This window comes from Pundamilia nyererei, unplaced genomic scaffold, assembly GCF_000239375.1.
Source record: "Pundamilia nyererei isolate P.nyererei 1_Seehausen unplaced genomic scaffold, PunNye1.0 scaffold00144, whole genome shotgun sequence".
NCBI lineage: Eukaryota > Metazoa > Chordata > Actinopteri > Cichliformes > Cichlidae > Pundamilia > Pundamilia nyererei.
In genome coordinates, this window is record NW_005187545.1 from 284094 (window position 1) to 311402 (window position 27309).

Here is a 27309-nt window from a genome sequence, read left to right on the forward strand (position 1 = left end):
TGTGCGTGTGTGTGTGTATTTGGTTATTTGATAACATTGTTGCTGTCTTTCTCAGGTATGAGTTGCGGATACGGTACTTTCCTAAAGGTTATCTCAGCCATTTTTCTGACGACAAACCTTCTCTCAACTACCTCTATCACCAGGTGAGGCCACACAACAGGATACTGAATGAAAGAAAACTAGTCTGGTTTTCCTAAGTGACTTCTGTCATTTATTGTCTTCTGTATGATTGCCTCATTTCTGCTATGTCCAAATGAGGCAGACATGCCTTTAAATCATGTAAAAAGATGCCCGTCGTATCTAATATGTATGCTGTTATTAGACATTTCCAGTCCTTAGCTCATTATATTTATTAAAAATCTGCTGCCACACCATGTGTCTCTTCAGGTAAAGAGTGATTACATGCAACACATAGCTGACCAGGTGGATCAAGATGTTGCACTGAAACTGGGCTGTTTGGAAATAAGGTGAGAACGCGCTCATCACACACACACACACACACACACACAGATTACAGGTGTTTTGGTATTTGATACACTTCAAACCACAATGAACTTGAGTGTGTCACGTGTGTTTGCTAAATCTGTCTAAATCCCATATGTAGAAGTTGTCCTGAATACTTGAGGCTAGTTGTTGATCCTGTTCATATGTTAATCTTTTCTGTGAATTATATAGGCGGTTCTTCAGAGAGATGCCAGGCAACGCACTGGATAAGAAATCAAACTACGAGCTACTAGAGTAAGATTGTGTTATGTCATGTCATGCTGTCTTGAGTGTATGCTTCCAAAAAATTTTTATTTTGAGGTAAATTAGTCCAAAGAAAAATGTTGTGGCACTATTCTTTCATTTCAGGAAAGATGTTGGTTTGAGAAGGTTTTTCCCCAAAAGCCTCCTTGACTCCCTTAAGGTGAGATTAAACTAATATAATAATCTAAACCCACTTAGTGACTAACTGTCTACCCACTTCCTGGTAACAATGGTGTCAAAGCACAAATTGCATCTGACTCCTGCTTTGTGTATCGGCTGAGTTAGAGCTGACAGGCTGTTTGGGTGACTGGCAGGGAAACAAACCCGATGACTGAAAGGACATTTGGCTAAATGTCTGATCAGTCAGATTTTCTGGAATTAAGTTAAACTTCCTGTTGTCACTCACAGTGGGGCCTGTCAGTTGTGTGCTGTGCTTTTCTTGGCTTGTTCTCAGCTGTTTCCCAGAAAGCCCTTACTCTTTAAAGTGTTTTGTCCTTCCCCTTTTCTCTCTCTCTATCAGCCGAAGGCTCTTCGTAAGCAGATCCAGCAGACCTTTAAGCAGTTTGCTAACCTCAATGATGAACAGAGCATCCACAAGTTCTTTGAGATACTTTCTCCCATCTACCGCTTCGACAAGGAGTGCTTCAAATGCGCTTTAGGGGTAGGACTCTCGGTACATTGAGATAATGTTACATGTAAAGATCAATAATGACATGTTTTTAATGTATTAGCCATACACTGAAATATAACCAAAGTCATGTGGTGGGAGGTTAGAGCTTCTTTATCATGCACGGGGTAGTGTTCGCTTTCACAGTTACTTATTTCAGGTCTTGTAGAGTCAGTATTTCTTCTTATTACTTTATTTTCTGCAGCAGTTACTTTAACTTCAAACCTAACTCTGTTATAAATGCCATTAGACATCAAAAACAGAGGAGTATAGTAGAGCTTTTATAAAATTTGTGTAAGTACATGATGTGATGAAATATGAACTATGTGTCAAAATTTACATTTCTGCACTGTGTCTCTCCTCCCCCTCTAGTCTAGCTGGGTAATATCAGTAGAGTTAGCTATCGGACCAGAGGAAGGTATCAGCTACCTCACAGATAAGGGCTCAACGGTGAGTGTACACACAGACAACTCACCACAGAAAGTTAGCATTACTTCTGTATTTTTCCTGCCTCTTTAGAAGGCTTCCAGCACATCTGTGTACTGCTGTATGCCTTAGGTGTAAGGTCACAGTAACAGTTCACCATACTGCCCTCTACTGGTTTGCCTCCTTTCTTTCTTTCTTTCTTTTCTCATCTCCTCACTTGTCCAAGTTAGAATAGGTCGGAAAAGACAGTTAGATTGGAAAAAGCTGGGAAACAGCATGCAGATCACAGTTGGATTAGGAAAACGGAACAGTTTTCAGCATTGGGTTAAGTGTCTTGCTCAAGGACATGATTATGGTAGCTGGGGAATTGATCCACCAACCTTCCAGTTGGTAGATGACTTGCTCTACCTCTAGCTGTAATAACATTACTAACTGTTATTGGCAGTAAGTAAAAATATAGGCAGTCATTGAAAAATATATAACTAATGAAAATGTATTTTTAAAAAGCACCAATCTGAGACCACAAGTGAAGATTTAACTTTAATATGTTTTTTTTTTTTAAATAAATCATAAATGATCAACTTCACATTTTAAGCAAAAAGTTTATTTACACTTCTTTTGCTTTAATGACTTGATCCTTTCTGGCTAATGTGGACTCAAGGTCGTCCAATTCTATTATTTTAAGAAGTTCTTGTCTCTCTCAGAACCCCTTAAATTATTAATGGGGTTGAGGTCACACGCTGAAAATGTCTGTTTGTTTTGAAACCAGAAGGTTTAGCATATCTCTGAGGAATGGAGTGCCGCTTCGCCCTGTTCACAGGGTAGTCAGTAAAACACCCTCAAAGTTGCATTTTGACACTCTGTGGTGTTCCTCTCTATACTTTTGTTTGCTTTAGCACCAATGTTTTTATATTTAGCTAAAACTAAACTAAAACTAAAACTGGCATTCTAGTTAACAAAGATAAAAACAACAATAAACTTTTCAAAAACAACCTAATATGTTTTTGTTAGTGGGAAAACTGAAATAAAATGAAAATATAGAAACAATAGACTTAGTTTTAGTCCTTGTTAATTTGTTATTACAACTTCTCTTGAGCCTTTAATGGACACGTTTATTGAGACTTTGGATATTTACAAGAATGCGAGTCAACCTTTTTCAAAAAGTTATGTCTTTTTATTTTTATACCTATACTGATATTCCTAAATCCTACCTCTGGTGTGTTCTATACATACAGAAATATTTTTAAAAAAGACTGTTAAAACAGTGAAACTAAAACTAAACTAAACAAACAATCAACTGAAACTAAACTACAGACAGAAAGTCAAAGCTTAATAAAAATAGTAACCAATTAGAAAATACACAACTATAATAACTCTCTTCAGCACATCCTTACTACACCATGCCTTCATGTAAGTAGGCCTACGCTGTGCAGCTAAAGCGAGGTACTGCAGTCATGTCAAACGTTTGATTATTGAGTAAATACTGTAGGAGTTTTTCCAATGCCAAACCAAGCGTTTGTTGTGTTTCCCCTCCTGAGAAACGGTTTATAGACCTCAACTCGTGCAGATGAGAAGAGATCCAGATAATCTTCTTTCTGCACTACTCCTCTGACTGGAGTCTTGCATTTTTTAAAATATTTTAAAGGCAGTGTCTGTTATGAAGTTGCTTTTCTATCTGTCAGTGAACCAAACTTGATGTATTGATCTTCTGATGTTGTGGTCACTTTGCCTGTACTTTGGATACAGCTGATAAAGTTTCTGTAAAGTGTTTTAGAGTGCGGTGCACAGCCTCCTTAGAGACCTTCTGTCTAGACATGGTTTGACGCTGAGAAAGCTCCTCTTTGCTTAGTGCAGCAATCATATTTCTGACGCTTTCACTTAGTTCACATGCCACATGTTTCACTGATGCTGTGCTTCGTAGTAAGCAATGTTAGAAACTTGAGGTAGACAATACAATCCAGTGCTACAAGCTGACTGACATCCATTTTCATTTTTGCTTGAAACGTTACAGGATATAATGCAGAATAATTTCTTATAATTCTTATGCTTTAAATATCTAAAGATTATTTTTGACTATTTCCAGATGTATTTAATGACTGTGACTCTGCCTTTGTCTCTGCAGCCCACACACTTAGCTAACTTTAATCAGGTGCAGTCCATCCAGTACTCTGCTTTGGACGAGAAGGACAGGAAAGGCATGCTGCAGCTGAACGTGGCCGGAGCTCCTGAGGTAAAAACACACACCCTGTATACTCTTCACCTGGCTCTCTGTGTGTGTTACAATATGAAATATAACCTATTGCTGTTTAAATTTGAGTTACACTTATTTGTATGCGTTTCCTCTCAAACATGTGGCTCATGTACATTCTCACTGAAAATATAATGCAAAGTCTCTGTGCCAATAAGTGCATGTTGTTTTCCTGCTTGTGTTGGCTGCTGATGAAATCACACTTGTCACAGAGATTATTTGATGAATGCTAATGTCACTGTTTACTTTATAAAATAGACTGTGTATAGAATTACTTAAACATACTAGTTCAAGTTATATTAAAACGCATGAAAAACTAGGTGAGCTGCAGGAAAAAGGAGAGGAGCCTGAGTTTCATATTGACTGTGTGTTTGCAGCAGGCTTACAGAAAACGTGTCACTGCCACAGTATTGGAGCAGGGATATGTGTCTATATGGGACTGTATGTGTGTGTGTGCACGCACTAATAGGAGGCCTTCTTCCTAATAAAGCCCTCGTTGTGTCACTGTGAAGCAGCTCTCTGTCCCGTTCTTACACTAATCCTTCTGTGGGTGTGTGTGTGTGTATAGCCCCTCACTGTCACTACAGCATTGCTGACTACGGCAGAAAACATGGCCGACTTGATTGACGGTTACTGTCGGCTCGTCTCCTCAGTTACTCACTCTTTCATCGTCAGGGTCCACAAAGGTAGGACGTTCAGCTGTGCAGATTTTATATTATAGTCTAATGTTTCACTTTTTTGTTGTTGTTGTTGTTTGTTTGGGTTTTGTTTGTTTGTTTGTTTGTTTGTTTGTTTTTTGTAGCTTTGTAGCGGTAAGATTGTGCAAAGATGATGATTGTGGTCATGTTTCTATCCTAACAGTAGCTTAAAACAAAAAAGCAAACACTGTAAATAGTACCGCATTGAAATCGCTGTCAAGTCATCTCTCAGACTGAGGTGGAGTCTTGATTGTGACTAGTGAGGCTTCATGCTTGTCGCTTTGATTAACCAGATGGTGTCTGGCTAGTGTTTCCTAAAAATAGCTATGGCTACAAAGAAATTGTGAAATCGTAGCTCTAGCATGAAGTCAGTCTGCTCTGTGACCAATTAAATTGTGGATTTTGTCTCTGCAGAGGGAGACAGAGCTCTGCCATCTATACCAAAGTAAGTCTGCTAATTTGTTTTATGCTCGTTCAGGGCTGTGTTAAGTGAAAACAAGCTATCTTCTTCCTTCTTTTACCAGTGGAGCCTGTTATCTTTTCTTTGATCGATTGGGTGGTTATTATGGGTTTCACGCATTTTGTTATGACTCTGAAACTAAAGTGAGCATAAACATGTCTCAAATCCATGGATTCTTGAATTGCTTATAAGGTAAATATAATATTCTCTGTAAACTTTAGAAACTTTTTGGTTTTTAATGTTTGACACTTGAAGAAGCACACATGACAGGATGTGGGAGGATTCTTCGTTTCCCTCGTTGCGCCGCTGTCTTCGTAGCTGCAAATAGCAGCTCATTCTGTCTTAAGACAATGTGAGCCAAATCCCCAAAATAATTCTCTTCTCTCTGGTCCAGAGTTTCAAACCATGAGAAGCGGATGGAAAAGCGGATGGACGGAGTACGAACTCGAGCAGTTTGCGTCTCAGGTATAAACCCCCCCCCGTCGTGTTTCCTCTTGGTAGCCAGTCCATTTCTCCTCTGTCACTGTGCTTCTCTGTCCTCTGCTCTAAATGTCATGAATGACAGTGACGGCTAAGAGTTAGATAAAGGGTTCACAGATATGTGTGCGAGTGCTGTTACCACATAAAGCCTCATCTGTGTGCGCAGTGAAGAGTCCTTGTCTGGCCAGATGTCTTGGTGGAGAGCTTTAGTCACTGTCACTCTGTCTCTGCTCAGGCTGTCGACTGACTTCAGATTCATTCACGTGTACTTAAAATGACATTTTAAAAAAGACCTTTTAGATCCATTAACGGTAAAACTAATGCTTCTCTCCATGTTTCTCCCCCGGTGTTTGTGTTTCATGCTGCTTGTGGCTTTCTGCAGGTCACATTAGTGGCGATGGTAAACTGCATTTTCTTTAAACCTCCTTCATTAGTAACAGTGGAATTCCTGCTCTGTATCTTCATTAAGGCTGCCGTATGTGTGGAGAATATCTCTCTAACTCTCTCTGTCCCTGCTCGACTCTGTATTAGTTCTCTCCATGACTAAACCTGTTTTTCTCCAGCTTGTTTCTCTGGAAAGAAAGAATATTTCCATCCCTCCCCTTTCCTCTCCTCTCTCTCCCTCTCAATTGTTCCGTGTCACTCCTTGTGTGAGGCCACACTGTAGTACACGAACGTTTCAGTTGTTGTGCATGTGTTTGGAGTCGGGTATGGTGACGGGCTTTTGGCAAGGTAGCTCTTTCTGATCATGGTGCATCTCTTAATGTTGCAAATTGCAGTCTTTGTCTCGGTGAAGGTGTGCTCACCGGACTCAGTTATTTAGTGATGTTGGAAGGTCTTAGACATGGTGGCATGTTATACAGTTAAATCATTGATACCGAGAACTTTGTAGTGATTTTTAGATGCAAGCTAAGATCTAAGATTAGCTAAGCTAATCAGCTAAGAACTTGTTGATTTGTTCTCGGCTCTTTTTCTCATCCTGATTTTTCTTTGCTCTGCAGAAACAGACGACTATGCTGAGATCATAGACGAGGAGGACACCTACACCATGCCTTCGAGTAAGTAGACATACGCTGATACACATACCCATAAATGTTGTGGGCAGCTAAAGTGACAAGTGGCGAGGCAGTGATAGCTGTTTGTGTCTGCGCTATCAGTGGACCGTGTCAGACTTATATCAGAGGCATTTTATAGAGGGACTTTGTTCACACTCTGTCTACTTCACCGTTTCTTTTTGTTGATTTCATTATAGATGAAGATTAAAAGCCATGAACAGGCATGTTGTCTGAGTGTGGTGGCATTTTAGATGAATTTTGGAGTTAAATTTGGATGAGATTAGAGTCAGGAACCTCTTTACTGTAGCACACGTTCACTTGTGAAAATCTTTGTATTTTATTTAATTTGTCTTGGTATACGGTACTGTGCAAAAGTCTTGAGCCACCCCTTCAAACTGGAAAATGGGAGCGGTGATTTATTGAAACATGCATACATGGAAATACAAGTTTTCAGATGGTGCTGTATGGTGAAAAAGACTCTAGCAATACTGGGTGCTAATGTAGTTCAGGATGACCATATATTCTGCAAGGCTGAATACAGGATTCTTCCTCGTCTTCTCGGTCTGCTTTCCTGTCTACTCTTCACTACTACACTATCTCGAAAAAATCAACAGCAATTCACATTTGGATTCATCGCTCCATCAGACCTGTTGTCACAGATTTTCAGTCAGTTTTCTGAGTAATTTGACGTACCTCACCCTTATCTCTGTTTCCCTTAAGAATCTTTACAGCCATCCTTCCACTGACACCATTTCTCATGAGGCTTCAACTCAAGGGTCTTATGGATCTCTGAGGTTCTTTGCTTGCTTTCTTAAAAAACTGCTCATTAGCTGCATATGCTTAGGCCACTTCTTTTGTCATCAACTTGTCCAGTTTCCTCAAATTTTTTGAAGTCACACTGCACACCATACCAATATATGCAAAGTTTCTGGCTAACAGCTCTCTTTTTTATATACCTCTCAAACTGTGTTATCGTTCAACTATCGTTCATCGATTCAACTAATAAAATGGGAACAAATTTTGTGTTTTTGTAATAGATCAAGTTGTGTTTTTGTGTAAACACAACACTGGCTCATCCCTTTAGTTGGGCGCCTTTTTATGCTTGAATCATTCATAGGTCAGACCTTCAAAAAGCCTGGAGAACTAATGCCCACAATTTAATATAATAAAGTAAATAAAAAATAAATAAATCACCCAGACAAGAAAGTCTGGATCATTGGAAGCACAATATAAAGAAAAATGGGTAGCTCAAGACGTTTACACACTATTTTATTCTGAAATAGTTTACCCAGCACCTGAAATTAAATCAAGTCACCTTGCAGACCTGATGTAAAGATTCCTTTGTTTGACATAATTTTAAAGCATGAATTTGAGTGCAGTTAGATATGTTCCAAGAGGTTTTTGATCTGGTCAGACTCCTGTGTGAATGATCACATTTTCCGTGGTCACATGCAGTAATATTATTTAAAAGGGGGAAGCCACTTCGACCATATTCTGTGTGTATTTTTACACTCGCAGTCTATATTTATTTTCACGAGTTCCCACAAGATTTGGCAAGAGCCGCAGCTTCCTCAGATTCTTTTGACGTATTATGCGCGCATTGTCTGCATTTTTAGTGAACATTTACAAATGACTGATTCCTCCCGTGATAGCGCTCAGTGTGAAAGGCTGGCAATATTTTTAGTATGAGACATCAGCGTAGGCATTTGTCTGGCCTTGTGTGTCATACATGGAGGCTGAACAGTTCTTTGCATTAATTAAAACATTGCTGAATAAATAAGAAATATATATGAAGAGGTTCTGCTGTGCTGCTGTTGCTGCTGAGCGATGCCTGTGAACCAGGCTTAAGACTCATGTTAAGCTGAATTCGATGCTGTGTGGCTGTGGTGAATAGGCAGCATAAGAAGGCAGAGTAGACGAGCAGTATCAGCTTAATGTGGGATGGGAAGATGGAGTGTATTTTCTTTTTAAGCTGTTTTGACAAATTGCCTGTTCAAGCTGCCATAAAATGTTGCCTGAGTATCGTAAGCACTCGTTCCATGTAAGCAGAATGCAGCTGAATCCCAACATGGCTTTGCTTTTTGATCATTCATAAATTATAGTTTTGTAGTTCAGTCTTCTGGACTTACACATGTAAACACAGTACCAAAGTAATAACTACAGCAGCAATGCTTTTTACTAATCTCAAAAAGCATTGAAACATTCGTTTGCATCAGAACTGCAAGTGGCTCATTCAGCTTTTTTTGTTTTTTTTCTCCAAAAAGGTCAAGTTCAGCTGTTTATGTTGGTACTTGGGTAGTTTGAGTGTGCTAATAAGTATTTTGGTTGTGTTAACGGCAGGTTTCCAAGCAGTTCACTATTTGGCTAGCAAGTTGCTTGCTTTGTAACTTGCACCTTTCTAATATAGCTAGTGATGACATGTGCTGTGGGCTTGTAGGACCTGTATGCTATATCACAGCATTTATTTCTACCCAGTGTTCCTTTAATTATCCACCAAGATCTTGTACTGACGATGGAAGAGTCGGACTGGCCTTCTCCAGCACATCCCAAAAACTGTTATCAGGGTTTAGGCTCGCTCTTTCCCACTTTGATCCCAGTGAATCCTGACATTGTCAGGTCGTTCAGTAGATCCAGCTAACCTCATTGTTTGCGCCCACAGACTGTTATAGTAAGCAAAACAATGACGTGATTGATGGATCACTTCATCTGCCTCTCTTTTTACCTTGATGCACCCGTCACTCTGGAACAGGGTAAACCTGGACTTATTAGATCACGTGACCTTTTTTCATTACTCCAGAGTCCAGTCTTTGTGCTCTCTACCAAACTGAAGCCTTTTTTCAAATTAGCTTCACTGGCAAGTCACTACCACTGGTCCCTTGAGTTCTCTTCACATTGTGCGTGTGGAAATGCTCTTACTTTCACTTTTAAACATCATTCAAGATTTTTTTTTCTGACCACATTCCTCTGGTGATGTTTCACAGCTGTCCTTCCAGGTTTTAATCCGTTAAACAGTTCTTAACCCAGTTTTAGTAGTTTTAATAATCTGCTTGTAGCAGGCAAGGAGCTTGACCCTGAAACTGAGTAACAGCTTTTCAAAGACCCCGGGATGTTTTTTTCTGATATGGTTTCTTAAGACATTAAAAGCTACTCAGTTAAAATTAAATAGAGTTAAATAACCTGTCGACCACCAAAACGTATGAATCACTGCAGCAGTTATACAGTGGAAGGTTTTTATCTATTTGTCTTCCCTATTAGTTATTTAATGTGATAACACTGTTTCTGACTTACAGTAGCTCTAATCCATCAGCATCACTGTTACACTCACACTCGCTGCAGCTGTTAAAGTAACACTGACCTAATTAGTAGAGACTCCAGTAACAACATGTGGCTCTCTGTACTCACAGCTAGCTATTTCTGTCTCTTATCACTAACCCATTTTCCCAGAATACTATGGACTAGACCAAGGTAATGATTGAAAAAGTACCATAACTCTGGTTGTACTGTGATGGCACTTTGACTTGGTGGTTGTTGTGACCCTTTTACGTTTGCTTGTGACTGAAAAAAAAAAAATCAGAGTTTCTGTCTGTACCTCTACCCTGTTGATTTGACCCCCCCTCCTCCTCCCCCCACCACCAAACACCCCTCTGCTCATGTGTGATGTGCTGTGACTTTCTGCTAAACTGGTGGTAGCTTCAGAAGTGAGACAACCCAAATGGACTTGGATCTTGTTTTTGTCTGTGTTTAAAAGGTGGAACAAATTGAGAATGAGCTTAGGTTACTCTGCAGAAAAATCAATAAAAATATAAACAGTCGACCGCTGTTAAAACACTATTCACTGCTCAGAGTAACAGAAACATGGCAGGCGTTCAGAAATATTTTTGTAACCAGGCAAGTTGATTCAGAGCATCCTCCTTATTGCAATTTTTGCCTGGAGGAGTAAGTGCAGTGAGAGGGACGGCTTTAAATAGATGCATACATTTATACACTGGAACATTTTAAACCCAGACTACTAACAAACAGAATAGTCTTACTGCATTATTTAACACTGGACTTTTGAAAGCGTCAGCCACACGGGTGACATTTAGAGGCAGAGAACAGAGCAAAAGCAATAATTAGGGTTCCCTTTTTCATGCAGCCTGTTTCCACATTGAGGTCATCGCTGCTACGTTTTACTGCCCAGAAACGTTTGTCTCTAAAAGTCGCCCATGTGCTTGAACAGCCATGATTGTCATAAAAGTGCAGAGAATACAGTAAAGTGACCTTTATGGCTTCACGTGTGCTTTATTCATAAGCTTATTACATGGACAAAGTCAGGTCAGCAGTGTCATGAGCAAACGTCAGCTTTCAACAGCCTGCATCTCACAGACCAACCTAAAACAAAAGATTTAAAAAAACTAATTTTTACTAGCCACGTTGGACAGAAAACACAAAGAATATTGAGCTGCTACAGTTCCAGTGATCTGCGTCAGGTTTTCTGTTGGCCTGTGAGCCTATTGGGAGTTTTCACCATATACCACCTGACTTTATCCATATTACATTTGAATCAACATAGAAATTCATGCTCATTGTAATTGGCTCCTGTTTGTCTGTGTTACATGGCATGTCTGGCTGTGGTTTGCTGATGCTCTTGTTGCATGCTGTTGATGGTGAGCTTGTTTATAAATTCAAGCTTGTCAGAGTAGGTTAGATTTTTGAAATATTGCATCTGACAGAATTCAATTTATTTCCATGGTGCGGTCTGAAACTAACCTCAAACATGCGTGTTTAAGCTGTTTAACCTACAGATTGTTTAGACAGGCTGTAAAAATACTATAAAGTGCTCTGACAAGCTTGGTTAATGCAAGCCCAGTGTGTGGACATTAATCTGTGTATGTTTTGATCTGAAGGCTTACTCTGTTCATTTTCATCTGTGTGTGTGTGTTCGTATTTATTTTGTGCATCCAGCGCGGGACTATGAGATTCAGCGGGATCGTATCGAGTTGGGACGCTGCATAGGCGAGGGTCAGTTCGGAGACGTCCACCAAGGAATTTACATCAGCCCGGTACGTTTGTTGTCTTTGCTCTCTCGCGCTCTCTCTGCACACTCACTTTCAAGAGAGGCTAAACTGATTCAGTCATATCACAGTAACGACACACAGCACAGTCAAAGCATTTGTACCAGAGAAGCATAAAGGGATGGTCTTGTAGAACAAATTTAATAGGTAACAGTATTTATTTTAAAGGCCCTTTAGTGAAAACTGCAAACTGTTTAGAGTTTGATTGTGACGTCTGTGGAGCAGACAGTGAATATGGTGCGTGTTGGTGTTGAAATGATGCTGATTTTGCTTGTTTGGATGGGTTTCCTGCAGGAGAACCCAGCTCTGTCTGTGGCAGTGAAGACGTGCAAAAACTCAACATCAGACAGTGTCAGGGAAAAATTTCTCCAAGAAGCACGTAAGATGCTGACCTCATAGCAGTAAAATCGCAGTACCCTCTAAATAGTTTTTTAAAAAGGTTTCTTTTTGGGGAATTGTTTGACTCCTCCCTCTCGTGTTTCTTACAGTGACCATGCGTCAGTTTGATCATCCTCACATAGTGAAGCTGATGGGAGTCATCACTGAGAATCCAGTCTGGATCATCATGGAGCTCTGTACATTTGGAGAGGTATGACACTAATAAGAATATGTATAAGCTGCATGTGTGTAAAGCACAGTTACATCCCTGTGCATGTGGTATGTGAGCCCTGCTGTTTTCTATATTTGTTTAAAAACTGGAAACTATAAATTAGATCAGAGTTTTTGAGACGTGACCTGTAACCCTGTTGTGTGTTTGTTTAAGAACAGATCAGATGATAAACACTTTTCTGTCAGTTATTTCCTCACATTCCCCAGGGTTAAATATTATGGGTGTTATACATTAACTCATGTATATGCTTTTGGATTTGTTTTCTCATTGTGTTTCGTTTCAGCTTTATTTATATAGTATCTCCCTGTGTTTTTTCTACACAGCTTCGGTCGTTTCTTCAGGTGAGGAAATACAGTCTGGATCTGGCTACTCTCATCTTGTACTCTTACCAGCTCAGCACAGCGTTGGCGTATCTAGAGAGCAAACGATTTGTACACAGGTAGGAAAGAGCCATACAGAAATAATACAGCAAAATATTCATAATTACTAAATAAATATAATTCCAGTAGGTGGCGTTGTCACCTACTGGACTGAAACACTGTTGTTCTGTCAAAAAAGAAAACGCATGTTAGATATGAATGCGACCACTGAATTTGAATAGAAAAAATTATATCAGTGAGTTTTTCTCTTCCTCTAATTCCTTTTTGACGTCTCCAGAGACATCGCAGCGCGGAACGTGCTGGTATCAACGGTCGACTGTGTGAAGCTGGGAGACTTCGGGCTGTCGCGATACATGGAGGATAGCTCTTATTATAAAGGTATGTAAAAAAGCATCGCCACCTTTGTCTTACTTTCTTTGTGATCTGGCAGAGAGAAGCTCCATTATTATTCAGAGCAGACCTGATCAGTGAAGTGTGACACAGTTTTCTTCATTTCTGTTTTCCAGCATCTAAAGGTAAATTGCCTATTAAATGGATGGCTCCAGAATCCATCAACTTCAGAAGATTTACTACAGCCAGTGATGTCTGGATGTTTGGTATGTTTTAAGCAGTTTTGTCCCGCTCCAGTCTGCTTCTGTTTTACCCTTGCTTTGTGTCTTTGCTTTACGACCCGTGTAGGCTGTAGCTGTCTCATTCTCACTCACGTTATTTGTCTTTCTTTAGGTGTCTGCATGTGGGAGATTCTGATGTATGGCATCAAGCCTTTCCAGGGTGTGAAGAACAACGATGTCATAGGCAGGATAGAGAATGGCGAGCGACTGGCTATGCCCCCTCAGTGTCCTCCTACTCTCTACAGCTTGATGACAAAGTGTTGGTCGTACGATCCCAGCAAGAGGCCACGCTTTAATGAACTTAAAACACAGCTGAGGTCAGTGGCGTGTGATCTGAGAGACTGTGTGTGACTGTGTGTGAGGCACTTTGAGTGTGGATTTTCTGCAAATTGATTTTTTTGTTTGAAATGCTTGAATGAACTATGCTGCAGGAACCTTAAACCATCATTACTTTATAGACACGTCTCAATTAAACCCTAAAGAAATGAGTGAAACAGTCATGAAGACAATGACATAGTCAGTTAAACTTCAGAGATCGAGATAACAAAAACAAAACGGCCTGTGGCGGTGGCCACAGACCATTCAGGTTACAGGTAGTCCGGCTCTAGCGACATGGCACATCCATATGTGTCATTCCGAGAAGGTTTGTCTCTGAGCACAGTCTCAAATCTAGAGCAGAGGGAGGTTGTTACAGGCCGTCAGCAGCAGGACCGGTATCTGCTCCTTTGTGCAGGGAGGAAGAGGAGGAGCAGAACCTTACAATGACCTTGAGCAGGCTAATCCTAAACAGACCATCTGAATCAGAATGAAAGGATTGGACTCCGTTATGGTATCATGAGGGCTCAAAGTCCTTTGGCAGGACCTGTGCTCAGAGCCCAACAGCATGCAGGTTTACCACTGGCACCACTTCTGACAGATGTAAATAAGTCTGAAGATGGCGTGGTGTTATGCTGATAACATGTTATATTCCATTTGTTAAAAAGTCACAAAAGGTGTCGGGTTAAAAAAAAACAAAAGGAGATGTGGAGTCAGAATTCTTAAATTAAAAGGTTTTATTAATATTTTTGTTCCCAATTAAACTGAAAGAAACAGACAAGTTGCTGTCACCTTTAAAAAAAGGTTAAAACAAACAAACAAACCCAGGAATTGGTCAATAATCAGAAAAGTCAAAAAGGTTAAATCACCGAAACACACACACTTGCCCACAGAGCAGGAGTAAGCAGCCACCACACACAGCTCACTAGCTGCGAAACAAAAATGCTCCGCGGCTCTACAGATCCCCTTTTTCTAGCCTTAAATACTCTTACTAGAGTAGTACTTATTAGAGTAGACTCAGCTGTACAAAAAGGGTGGCACCTACAGCACGTGAGCTGGCAGGACGCATGTATATAGGGTCAGAATCCAAAGAAGCACAAATTTTTGTATGTCAGATCCGTCAGTATTTTTTACCCAACTTCATGTGTACCATCCACGTCCTTTTTAGTAAGCTTTGGTTTAAATGATATTGGTGAAGAAAGCTGAAGAATGACTGCAGTGGCATATTTATTTTACTTAGTTGTTACATTATCGTAGAAAGAGAACCTTTATGTAAATTTAAATTGCCAATTGCCATCTGGATTTATAAAAAATAACAATAGGTAATCTGAATACATTGAAAAGGTAAAAGTACTTTTATGTCATTTATAGGTGAATATGTGTTGTGAAATCCAGTGGATGTTTTTCTGTTCTACTTTAATTGATACCACAGGTGTATCTATAAAAAATTTTAGAAACGTTCAAAACTCAGTGACCTCAAGATCAGAGGTCAAGTTTTCTGAGAATCTATTGAATGCTATAACTCAAGACGCACCTTTGATTACCATAGCTGCACCTTCTAGGAGGCTGAGGAGCACCACTGGGGCCGTCAGTATTTTTACACTTGCTTGACAGCAGGTGTCACTCTCAGTCTGTTGTAATCACGGCAGTGTCACTAGCAGTGGGACAAACGAGGAAACGCTGTAGATGCACTTTTGAAAGTCTGAAACATACTGTGGTCTTGTAGTCTTATGTTTTTCTTGATGACTTAACATCAGACCAAAATGAAATATTAACCACAGACAGTCTGACTTGTGAAAATGTCTGTGGGTGCCAAGAAAGATTCTTTGTTCATTCAAGCTTAGGTTATTTTTTTCTGGCTTGTTTAAACAAGTTTGTAGGTCTCGTAGACTAGTTTTATAGGTAACATTTGTATTCCAGCACACACTTACTGGCATTTCATTAGGTATGCTGTACTGCTGGTTTGGCTTCAAAACTGTCTTGATCTTGATCAACATGGGCAACAATTTCTCAATTGGTACCAAGGGGGCTCAAAGTGTGCCAAGAAAATTTCCCCACACTATTACATCACAGTCAGCCTGAATCACAATACTTTTTAAATTCCAGAGACAGTAATGAAATATTACAATCAGTTACAAAGTAATAAAATATATTGAAATGGCTCTAATATGTGCAAATAACTTCCAGTACATTGCACAAAGTTGAATATATATAGTTGACAGTGAGTTGCCTCTATAGATACAAGGAGGGATCCATGATTTCATGTTGTTTACGGCAGGTTCTGATCCTGCCATCCAAATGTTGGCAGAAGTCAAGATTCATCAGACCAGGTGACATTTTTCAATCTTCTATTGTCCGATTTTGGTGAGCCTGTGTGAATTGCTAACACAAGTACCAGTCTGGTCTTCTGCTGCTGTAGCCCATCAACATATTGTGCTTTTGTTGTAACGAGTGCCTATTTGAGTTCGGTTTGCCTTCCTATCAGCTCAAAGTGTCTGGCAATTCTCCCCTGACCTCTGGCATCAACAAGTCAGTAAAAGATCCTACATATCAACTTTCCTCCTTATTCTGATGCTCAGTTTGATCTTGAGCAGGTCATTTTGACCACCTGTCAGAGTCCCTAAATCCATGGCTCAAAGAGGATGAAACGATCCAGCTGTAAACCCATACAAGCAACAGAATGATAATACTGGTGCTGATGAAAGTGAGTGAGCCTCCATGGTCCTCCTTCCCTGAGTTTATATATATGCACAGACAGCTTCTGCAACTAATCAGCACTAAGGATAATGCTAGTATTAGCAACTATTACAACTTCTCTTGATATGTTACAAAGTATACTGTTTACATATTTTCAGATACCTATTTTTTTTATTTTTTATTTTTTTTTTTACCAGTGAGAGGATATCCAACTGACAATATTAATAGTCTTCACAGCCTAACTGAGTGCACACAAAAGGGTACTTTACTGCTCAGGATGTAACACAAACCTGTTCAGGTATGAAGCAGGGTGCACTTTGCATTCTGTTTGGGCTGATGACTTTATGGCTGCCATGGTAACAGAGTTGTGATGTTGACAGAGACAAGTAAGCAACTTCAGTCATGCCTTTCCTTGTTAGATGATACATCACGGCTTCATTACTAGATTTTGCCTGGAGATGGTTTTGCAAGGATAGATCGCATTTTCCGCGAAATCCCGGGCGTGTTGCGATCAGATAAGGCAGTACCAGACATCACTGCTGGTAATTTTAAAATTCCCCGAGTCCGAGCCCCAGACTAGTGTGTCTCTTATTAACGCGAAGGCTCGAATATATTCACCATTTATCATTTATCAAGACATTACAGTTGCACAGTCTCAGGTAGAGGGGTGTGCCTATAATCTGGTCACCATGTCAGCTGTCATCATCTTCAGGTACAGTCAAAGAAAGAGACTGAATTTATAAGCCATCACATGCAGAAAAACAGCCACACAAACAAGTTGAAATTATTTATTTAAGCTACAGTATGTTCATGCTTTACAGCACTTTTTAAGACCTCTTGCTCGGCGTTGTGTAGCAGATCAGGAGCTTTAGTTTAATCTGACTCTTCTACTACCACATATACTATGAATATTTTCTTTCATTGTGCTACACAGTGGGGTTAGGTAGAGGCTAGTAAGGACAATGCTTTACCCACCCGTCATTACTCAACAGTTCATAATCTTTTGGCATGAACAGACCTGCAGTTTTTTGGAAGCGATGTTTCAGCATTGCCCCTTATGGGAAATGAAAGAAATGGATTATGAGATTAGGAAGACTGATATGAAACTTTTATTAGAGTGCAGTCTGAACCTCTAAAATCTATAAAGACGATGCTTGGTATACATATTCATTGAAGTAATATCCTCATTGTTTCTCGTAATCGTGACATTGGTTCTCCAGGTGTCACTTAACAATAGAACATGCTGCAGATAGAGTTCAGGTTAATTTGTCAACATTGTTTCGCCTTTATTTTTGTCCTTTGCATATAGTCCACAGGAAATTAGTCTTTAAGAGAGCCATGAAAGGAGTCTGCAAGCGCTGCTATCAGTTATTTAGTCTAGACAGGCCCTCCCTAGTCATTTCATGAACTCTTCATGACAGCTAAGCTTCCACAACTGACTGAATCCCTCCTGACAAAACATATTACACTTAGTTTGTGTACCTTATACATTTAAAGTCACATTCTCACTGTGTGAAACATGTGGAGCATGCAGCAGCAGCGGAACAAGATGCCATCATTGTTTCCTTCAGCGTGCACATTCTCTCTCTACCTTAACCTTTTTTTTACTCTCTTACACAGAAACAGGAAAATGAGGGCGCATATTTAACTCCTGTGGTTTTATGAGTTTTGCTTAAAACCAGCATGACTCACACCTCACATTCCACCTCCACTTTTCTCAGTGTCAGCTCTCCTGCTTCTCCTGTAATTCTGCTTCTGTTAGGCTCCCTTTTCCACCTTTTCCAGCACCCCCCCTTGACTTTTGCTTTTTTTTTTTTTACCATCTCCTCCTTTTGGCTCAGAGCAAGTTGGAGGCCTTCACGTCGCAGAAATTCGCTCGTTACTTTGACACATGCTTCCATATGTTTGCGGTTGTATGTTTTAACAGGGTGAGAACTTAGTGTGGAAAAGTGCATGTGCAGTGTGGCTGCTAAGCTGGCAAAATTAAGTGCATTTATTCAAATTGGGATGGCTGAGAGCGAAGGGGCCCTCGGTGGGCCTCAGCCAGTGTCTTGGTTACCAAGTCAATATTGACCATGTTCGACGTGGTCACTGGCTATTAATAGGAGAAAATGGAGCCATATAAGGTTATACGATTTGGTTTACTTTCAGTCTGGCTGGCTTTTATATCATAATATCAATTATAGGTCCCTGCTGCCAAATATGCAACTCTCAGCTACTAGTGTGTGTGTGTGTGTGTGTGTGTGTGTGCGTGTGTGTGTGTGTGTTTACACAGTGTGCAGCTGCCATGAGCCACAGCTTACCAAAGAACAGAGGGAGAGAGAGTGAGGGAGAGAGAAGACAGATAGAATTAAAGAAGAATGGAAAAAGCCGAGCAGAGTTACTGCAACGCTGCACTCCTCACGGTCAAAGCTAGCCTACGAAGATCAGATCGCGTTATCCCAGCAGCGAAACGTATCTGAGCTGCAACAGAGCAGGTTTATGCCATCCCGCATGAAGAAATAGGCATTGTGATTCTAGTGATGCTAATATCCTCTGCAGTTCACGGTGACCTTCAGTAAAGTATCAGTGCTGACTGCTGTCGGGCCATCACCCATCTAGTGGCTGCTTTAATTCTTCCTAGGTGCTCGGGTGGATGTGGACACTTTTTTCCCCCCCTAAGGTAGAGTATTGTCTGATCTCTTTGCACTTCTATCTCATTTGACTTTTCTAAGTGTTGTGATGTCAGGCTTTGAAGAACTCTTTTCATTTAGCATATAATCAGCTGTTAGAGGAGCCTGTATTAGTATCCCTTTGACCAGAGTTGTTCTTCTGGCGTTCCTCTTTGATGCTCTTTGACATTTTTGTCTTCAGAGTTTCAGTCTGAAGGCTTATTGCCAGTATTTTGTTTTTTAGAGAACTTGGCTCGTTCACAAAAGCATAACTATGCTGTGACAGCAGTGACTCCTTTTTGATGGAGGATTTAAATATGGACTATAGACTTTACTGAGCAAAGTCTCACACTCATCAAGTCGTCATGATGCCATATGTATGTTAGTATCCTGATAATCTTCAGTCGTGGTCATACTGGGAGCTCTCAGGTGAGAACTAGAGTATGTGAGATTAAGAGCAATGTGTTGCTCGAAACCCTAAGAATATGTAGTCTGCAGGGCCTGCGTAAATAAACTGAGGAGGCCTTGTTATTCCAGGTGGTGCAGTGCAGGTGGGGGTAGGAGACGGTCTGTGTTGATGTTGCCAGGTGTTGATGGTATTGCTGTTGCATGTATGCGATGTCATTTACTGTTCAACTGCTAAGCAAGACTGGCAGATTCATTTGCTGACTGCTTACATTAAAAAAGAAAGCACACACATTAAATATATAATCAGAGAAAGACTGGGAATTCAATCGCGAACAGTTAGGTTGTTTTGTTTAGTTTTAGCAAAGTAATTGTGTGTGTTGTATCTGTATTTGTTCATGCTGGGATTACTACTGTTTATTATTATGAAGTAAAAGGTACGGCTGAAAAACTGGTGCTAAAGGATTTAACTTTATCCGAGGTCTTTAGCTGAGTAAAGTAAGGATTGCCTCTACTGTAAGTTTAGATAATTATAATTAAAGTAGGTTTTAAAGCTTAATAATCAAGCTGTTGACTGTCGGTTCACACAAGTCTATGTTTACACCGTGTTTGAGTGTGTCGGAGGGATCTCGAGTGTGATGGAAAAGCAGAGCAGACTGGAGACTGACTCGGGCAGGTGCAAGGACACGCAAACAATCGACGAGACAACAGAACAGGAACAGCGTAACGATGCTGCTAGAAATAGCGCCTGCCCTTGTTGAGGCAAGGCGAGCAGAAAGAGCACGTGGCGGTGCAGAGAGGGTGCTGTGCTGGATTGTTCAATAGAAGTTCAGTTTTCTGTTTTGTAAAAAGACAAAACCATCTGCTCTCCCTCTGGGATTCGGGGCTTGGCTTCGTCTAACTGCTGCTTTCCCAGGAAACGGGTCAGTAATTTTATCGCTTAAATTCAATGTGGTATCTTTGGCTACGCTAGACCTAAAAATGTTGGGTTTGGGGCGTGGGATGTTGCTTAAACTGTGAGTGATTCAGTCCATTCTTAAGCAATGCGAGTCAATGATTAAGTGCTTTAGCGAGCTGGCACAGTTGGCCAGCAAACAACTGACAAAGACTGAAAATTGAGAGACGGTGATGATTTTTATTAGGCAAAAGTTCTAATAAATTCAATTTGTTGCATTAGAGTAGCTGCCCCACGAGAGTGATTTATGTGGGATAAACTGTGGGGGTATAAAGAAGCAGCAGTAGGGCATTTCATAACAAAATGATATTTGATTTTACTCTCACGTAAGTATTTTGTGCTTGGAGAGTCTGTACAAACAGAGTGCGAGGAATCCATGCATTTTAGTGGGTACACAGCACAGTGTAATAAAACTAATACTGAGGACAGTGTGTGCCTTTTAAATGGGGTTCACAGCGAGTTTTCATATTTACAGGAGGAGGCAGAAAACCACTTAAGCCAGCAGCGTGCTTGTAAAGAATCGCCAGTGGGGAAAGACCCTAAAAAGTGGGAATTGTGTGTTAGTCTAAGAGCATGCGTTTATATGAGCGGAGATAAAATTTCTACACTGAATGCAAAAGCCTTTTTTCTGCAGCAGTGGGAGTAACTGTTTCATTTACGTGCCTCTGGATGCTGCACGTGGATGGACATCATCATTATTCACAGTTAAATACCAGGGACCTCTGTAGCACGGGACTGCATTCTAATAAACAGGCTCAAGTGTTTGTTATCATATTTGTGACAGAGTCACCCCTGCCTATTTACATATGTGCTTATGCATCATTGAGTATGAGTGTATGCAAGTACCCTGCTGTTTGTTTTTCTTTCTTTTAGCACAATATTAGAGGAAGAGAAGGTCCAGCAGAAGGAGAGGAACAGGATGGAGATGAGGAGACAGGTCACTGTTTCGTGGGATTCTGGAGGGTCTGATGAAGCACCACCAAAAGTAAGACACTACCACACCACACGTGTTTGTGTGTCTGTGCGTTTGTGTTCGTACGAGTGCACAGTGGTGTTTTCTGTGCTGTTGACACCCTGATCATTGCAAACACTGAGTGCTTTATAGCCACAATTACAGACTTTTAGTTTTCTTTCTTTTGGATTTGTGATAGGTTTGTTTCCAACTTGTTGTATTACCCAAATATCTAAGTGTTAAGCACTGTTAAGTCTAAAGAGGAGAAATCAGCACGTTTATGTTAACACTTTTCACATGATGACTTGTCAGTTTGCACCCTTGTGATGCAGTCAGACAAGTCATAGCAGAAGTCAAAACAAAGAGATGAGAAAAGATTTAAGCTCTTTCATACAGACTTTTCAAGGAGTGCCGTGTGTGTCTGTGTGTGTGTGACCACGTCCCTCCTTGTAAAAATGCTAACACTGAAAAGGAAGGAATGGATTAACTTGATATAGTCTTTGATTTTTGATTTTCTTTCTGCATTCAAAACGCCGTTTGTATTTCAGTGATGCCAGAGTTTCCTATTATGCTTTTTCACTATGATGATTGTGATGACTGTGCAAATGCGTGACCACAACCAAACCCTGTTACACAAGACAAGAGCAAGAAGAGAAAACTTTTTTCTTTCTTCTTTTCCTTTTACTTTGTCATCATCCAATCTGAAAACCAGACTTGTCTCTTATTTTTTCTCACAAATGCACAATTCTTTAACTGTTCTGTTTGCTAATCCATAAACCCAGCCCCCAACTGCTACCATTACTCCTCACAGCTTGTTGCCTCAGCTGCTGGTTGCTTTATCCTCACTTACGGCCTTATGCTACCCTGCTGTTAGCATCTGATTTAACTGCTTCCTTCGACTGCAATGAAAGCCAGATGTCTCGAGCAGAAGTTCATGAGATGGAGATATGTTTTTTTTAAAGGGTTAGGGTCAGGCTAGTTTTGTTTGCCAGTAAACAGCTGGTTCATTGGCAACATAATGAATTGAAGCTGTTGGTTTGGGAATCTTGATGCATGCTCAATCATTCAGGTAAGGGAATCTTAAAAAGTTTATTTTGTTCATCTGGACGTAGTGAAGTGAAGAAGTCAGTTGGATGAGCAATAAAATGTTTCTGCTACTGAAAACGCTACGTCCAGATGAACAGAATCAACTTTTTAGGATTGGTTTGAGTACAATCTGTAAGCTTATTTGCTGCATGACTTAGGATACAGTTGTGTACGCTTTATCTCTTCCCGGCTGTCACACTGTGACACTTTTATTTCGACATGTCCCTCCTCTACCTTTGTGTTTCTGTTTGCAGCCCAGCCGTCGTCCCTCCCTGCAGCCCACCTTCAGTATGGATTGTGTTTCTGCTCCTTCTCATCTTCACTGCCATCAAAAACAGTGCTTTGCCTCGCAGCTTTCCCTCTGCACTGGGAACCCTCATCCTCACCTTCCCACTTATCCTCTCAACTTATCATCTCTAAAACGTCTGCAGCACTTTTCCTCTTCTCCCAGCCCTCAGCCTGAGTCACCCCCTCAAAACAGCACTTACTACAGCAGCTCTTTGTCTCCCTGCAACCCAGAGTTAAATAGTGAATTCAAATCTTACTCCTCCCTGTTGGTTCAAGAACAAATGAATGTCTTTTATCCACTTCACACACATTTGGACAGCCTGTCCAGCAGCAGCTGCCCACGAAAGACAAATCCACCTACTAACAGCCACCTGCTCCCTTCCTCCCATTCAAAGTCAAACAACACCCACTTCCATCCCCGGCATTTCTCTCCTTTCCTTTCACAGTCCAGTCCCAACTTTAACTCTCTGCCCTTCAGCACGTCAAATGTTTGTCCCCACACCCTCCATAGCATCCAGCCCGAGTCAAATTTTGATCTTAAGACCCTGCAGTTGCACAGAAACAGCAGCTCTCATACCCACCGTCACACTAATCGCAGTACTCCACTCCAACTGCACTCTGACGCCCAGACCCGCCATCCTGCTGTGCAGTCATGTGAGAAGTCCCCGCTCCCCCCTCTTGCCCCACACACAATAGCATCTGCCTGTAATCTGTCCTCTACCCACCTTCACCCATCCAGCCAAATGCATAACCTCCCCATAACTACCCACGTACCTTTTTCCATCCTCTGCTCTGAAAGACCCAAGTCTACACCATTGAAGGCAGGTGGTGTGCTGCTAAACTACACTAAAGCTTTTTCTACTAACAGGAACAAATGTGAGTGCACGTATTTAAAAAAAGAAAAAGAAAAACGCTGCAACAGTCCCATTAGTGATGCATGTTGGGTAGGGTCAGTTAACATGACAGGTCCAATCGCTCAACATAAGTAAATAGTTACTTTTTTTAACATTATTTTATGTGAACATTGATTTTCACAAGCTAAATTCCATTTTCAACATAAAGTGGGATGAGAGTTGCAGCATTTTTTTAATACTCTCCACTGAGAAGTAAAACTCTAATCTTTAGACCATTATCATAATTACTGTGCAGGAGGGAGTTTTTTCCATGGGTTTATGCTAAGACTGCTTGCATGCTTTGTTCTCGCAGGACAGGCCGTTGAAACGTCCTCTGCACTCTGTGATTGAATGCGGCCACATATATTTGTGTTTGCGTCTGTCGGGCATAGTTTTGACGTGTCCTCGGATTAATGCACCCTATTTCTGGCTTGTTCAGGAATGCCTTCAACGAATCCTTAATCCAGTGGGCTAACACTGACTAATCGAACAAACATGACACTTCTGTGGAGTGCATGTTAAATCAAAAAACACAAATATCTGATCAGTTTTGGTGAGGTCCAGAGGCAAATGTAACACAGTAACACACTGTGATTAAATACCCTCTAAGCATATGGACCTGCTTATGCATTGTACTATATCACATTCCTTTATTGCATAATATTATTAAATCAGGTTGTCTCACTGAGATCTTTTTCAAGTGAGATCTATGCAGAAAAGATATTCAAAGTTTCTACTAGTGTTTAGATGAACATGTGAAGACCGTAACTATAAATACCAGATGAGGGTAAAAGGCCTGCGTGTGTCACATGTGTACACTCTGTCACCTTGAACCAGGTTATGGGTGGCAGCCAGTAGTAGTAGTAGTAGTACACACAAGCTCTAGGTAATCCTGTTTTCAGGGTAAAAGGTCAGTCTCATGGCAGCACACAAACACCATTCACATATTTTCTGTCTTGAAGTGTATGGCTTCTTGTAAAATAAATATATATGGCTACAATTTCTCTAAAGGTGAGAAATCAGCGAGGAACAAGCTTTCCCTTTGGCCTGTTTGGCTCTTTGCTGAAAAGTTCAATCCTCACCACAACCAGGATCAGCTCCTGTTATTGGACATGATTATATGTCCTCCTGAGATCAAACTGGGGAACTTTTGTTTATTAGGTAATGTGTGAATCACTACACTGAGAAAAGCTTTAATCACTCCTTTCTTGTGGAGCTTTGCCATGGCGTCACACTTGTAACAATGCATGTCTCTCAAAATTATTGAATTGATTCAAAAATAAATAAATAAAAATTCCACTTACTGTTTTTCCAAACTGTGCAGTGCAGAAATTGTATTTTTAAATGACACACTCTGTTCAAAGGTGTAGTAACTGGATTTCAGAACCTCTGAACCGTACATCAGCAGCATCTCAAACCCAAAAATCTTGCATTTCAACCACATCTATCCCCCCTTCTCCTTTTTTGTTTCATTTAGATTAAAGAAAATAAAGAGAAGAGCAGCAAAAATGTTTTCAGGCTATCATACGGAGCTGAGATGAAAAGAGTGCATATAAATTTGGTAAATAACACGAAAGGCGCACTAGCCAAACACTCCACTAAGAGTGCTCGATCTGTACATTTTTGGAACACAGTTGATTTCAAATCCAGTTTTAATTCAAGGGATTTAACAAAATATTCCTGTAAATGTTTATGACACATATTAGAAATTGTGTCACTGTCCAAATACTTATGGGCCTGACCAAATCTCACCTCAGCACTTTCAGAGGGACAGGCTCACAAACACTAACATGATGAACAGATTTGGATTGTAACATGGTGGTGGCCCACTATGAGCTTTTAACTCTATGTGCTTTATTTGATGCTGCTTGAGTTGAATATCTCATATAAACGCTAAGTGCTGTAAATGCTAAAGGTAGTTTGAAAAATGAAGATAAATTGCTTCTAGGCATATCAAGCACCATTTTACAAAACAAACCAAATCCGCATGCGCCTATTGCAGTTTTGTGTAGTAACAATTACCTCAAACACCAAAAAAAGTTTATGGTGTTTATGAAGGCATTTCCTGCTCATGTACATAAACCTTTTCAATTCAAAGCAACTCATTGAGCAAGGTCATAGAAACCTCTTAGCTGGTTGCACATGGATGCAATGGTCAGAACCTGCATGAACGTCAGAAGTGCATCAGCTTATTTGTTTCTCAAATGGTCTAAACTCCTGTAACTATTATGTTTTTACATTAGGTGGTGCAGTTAATCCAAAATCCTTTCTTTATTTGGTTATTAATGATGAAATTCAGTTATTCACCCAAAGCTTTGCAGATATTAGCCAATGTTTGGCTTTATTAGCCGGTGTGATTAATTTCCCATCTGTCTGTCCCTGTGTGTTTATCTTCCTATTTTTATCTTGGGTATTCCCAGGGAAACCTCCCTCCCTGTGGATTGACTGCCAAAGGAAAATTAACCTTCCAAGATATAGTTTTGTTCATGTAAACCCTTCCATGTGTGAGCCTGTCCACAAACAGGCTGAACGTTTCCATCGTTTGCCCTGACTGTGTCTGAACATTTGAAGCCAGTTTTTGTCTCGTCTTCAGTGTCTTTGTCTTGTCTGCTTCTCTTTGTCCTTTCTCCCCCTCCTTTTCTGTTTATTTTTCCCATTTTTATTTTCTTTCCTTGTCTCCTTATTATCCCACTTTGCCTTTCTTTGCATTCTGCCTCCCTCTTCATGTGTCGTTGTCTCTCGTCTTGCTGTCGGAGGTGTGGTCCAGAGAAAGCTACTATGAGAGACTGTGGAAGGTAGAGGTTACAACACTGCCGTGCTGGAAACGAGCTCAATGTGTTAGAGAAGTTCAAATCATTAAGAAAAAAATGTGTCCAGAAAACAGTTCATCAACTGTGCATCAACCAGCAGCAGAGGAAACAACACCGTGGGTTCACCAAGCACTTCTGTTTTTAGCTGAAACTACAAGTGAGAGGAAGAGTATCCTGTGTTAGAGAGCTGCTGATCTCTACTAAACTTTGCTCCTCTGGCCAACAACACAGAGCAGACGATTGTTCTGCTTATTGGGAATATTTTAAACTCCTTTTGCTTTTATAGTTCATAAGCGTGCTTGAAAGAGAGGTCTTGGTGAACATGTAACTCACCTGCATCACATCTAACATGTGAGCAACAGATTATCTCATAGTTGTCGAGCAGTTCTCCATGGGTGTCGTGCTTTGTAGTCGTTCGACTAACAGCTTGCTGTACTTGCAGCCCAGTGGGTGTTCCCTGTTTTGATTGACAGCTAACCCGGCCACACAAACAGCTCCTGGGGGGGTTTGTGTGTTGATTGTCTGAATGAAGTGTCTTCTAACATTTCTTTGGAGAAAATATAATTGTTACAAATATAAAGTGTTATAACTGCACCTTTGTTTTTCCCAACTGTCTTTCTGTATCTCAAAATACCTTTCCTTGATCTTTCTTTCTGTCTTTCTCTTCCTTTTTTTTCTCATTTTCCGCCTCTGTAGCCAAGTAGACCTGGCTATCCCAGTCCTCGCTCAAGTGAAGGTTTTTACCCCAGTCCCCAGCATCCTGGACACTATCAGGTATGTAGATGAACTCAACAGCTCTCTCACTGCATGTGTACTTGCTA

The 27309-nt window shown here is 40.5% G+C and overlaps 1 protein-coding gene across 10 annotated transcripts in view; it reads left to right on the forward strand.

The window, feature by feature from the left end:
- Nucleotides 1-27309, forward strand: part of LOC102199301 (focal adhesion kinase 1) — a 62044-nt gene that overhangs the window by 22932 nt on the left and 11803 nt on the right. For 6 of the 10 annotated variants that reach the window (XM_005744426.1, XM_005744420.1, XM_005744419.1 and 3 more), the window contains 22 exons: nucleotides 56-143; nucleotides 388-467; nucleotides 676-738; nucleotides 853-907; nucleotides 1268-1408; nucleotides 1787-1864; nucleotides 3963-4070; nucleotides 4657-4774; nucleotides 5201-5231; nucleotides 5641-5711; nucleotides 6109-6126; nucleotides 6728-6784; nucleotides 10226-10246; nucleotides 11726-11823; nucleotides 12130-12214; nucleotides 12324-12424; nucleotides 12769-12884; nucleotides 13103-13203; nucleotides 13332-13421; nucleotides 13549-13753; nucleotides 21333-21444; nucleotides 27185-27262. In XM_005744426.1, coding sequence (XP_005744483.1) covers nucleotides 56-143; nucleotides 388-467; nucleotides 676-738; nucleotides 853-907; nucleotides 1268-1408; nucleotides 1787-1864; nucleotides 3963-4070; nucleotides 4657-4774; nucleotides 5201-5231; nucleotides 5641-5711; nucleotides 6109-6126; nucleotides 6728-6784; nucleotides 10226-10246; nucleotides 11726-11823; nucleotides 12130-12214; nucleotides 12324-12424; nucleotides 12769-12884; nucleotides 13103-13203; nucleotides 13332-13421; nucleotides 13549-13753; nucleotides 21333-21444; nucleotides 27185-27262 — 1915 coding nt within the window. The remainder of the gene's footprint in view (nucleotides 1-55; nucleotides 144-387; nucleotides 468-675; nucleotides 739-852; nucleotides 908-1267; nucleotides 1409-1786; nucleotides 1865-3962; nucleotides 4071-4656; nucleotides 4775-5200; nucleotides 5232-5640; nucleotides 5712-6108; nucleotides 6127-6727; nucleotides 6785-10225; nucleotides 10247-11725; nucleotides 11824-12129; nucleotides 12215-12323; nucleotides 12425-12768; nucleotides 12885-13102; nucleotides 13204-13331; nucleotides 13422-13548; nucleotides 13754-21332; nucleotides 21445-27184; nucleotides 27263-27309) is intronic. The other 4 variants (XM_005744424.1, XM_013913678.1, XM_005744423.1 and 1 more) reach the window with 3 other exon arrangements.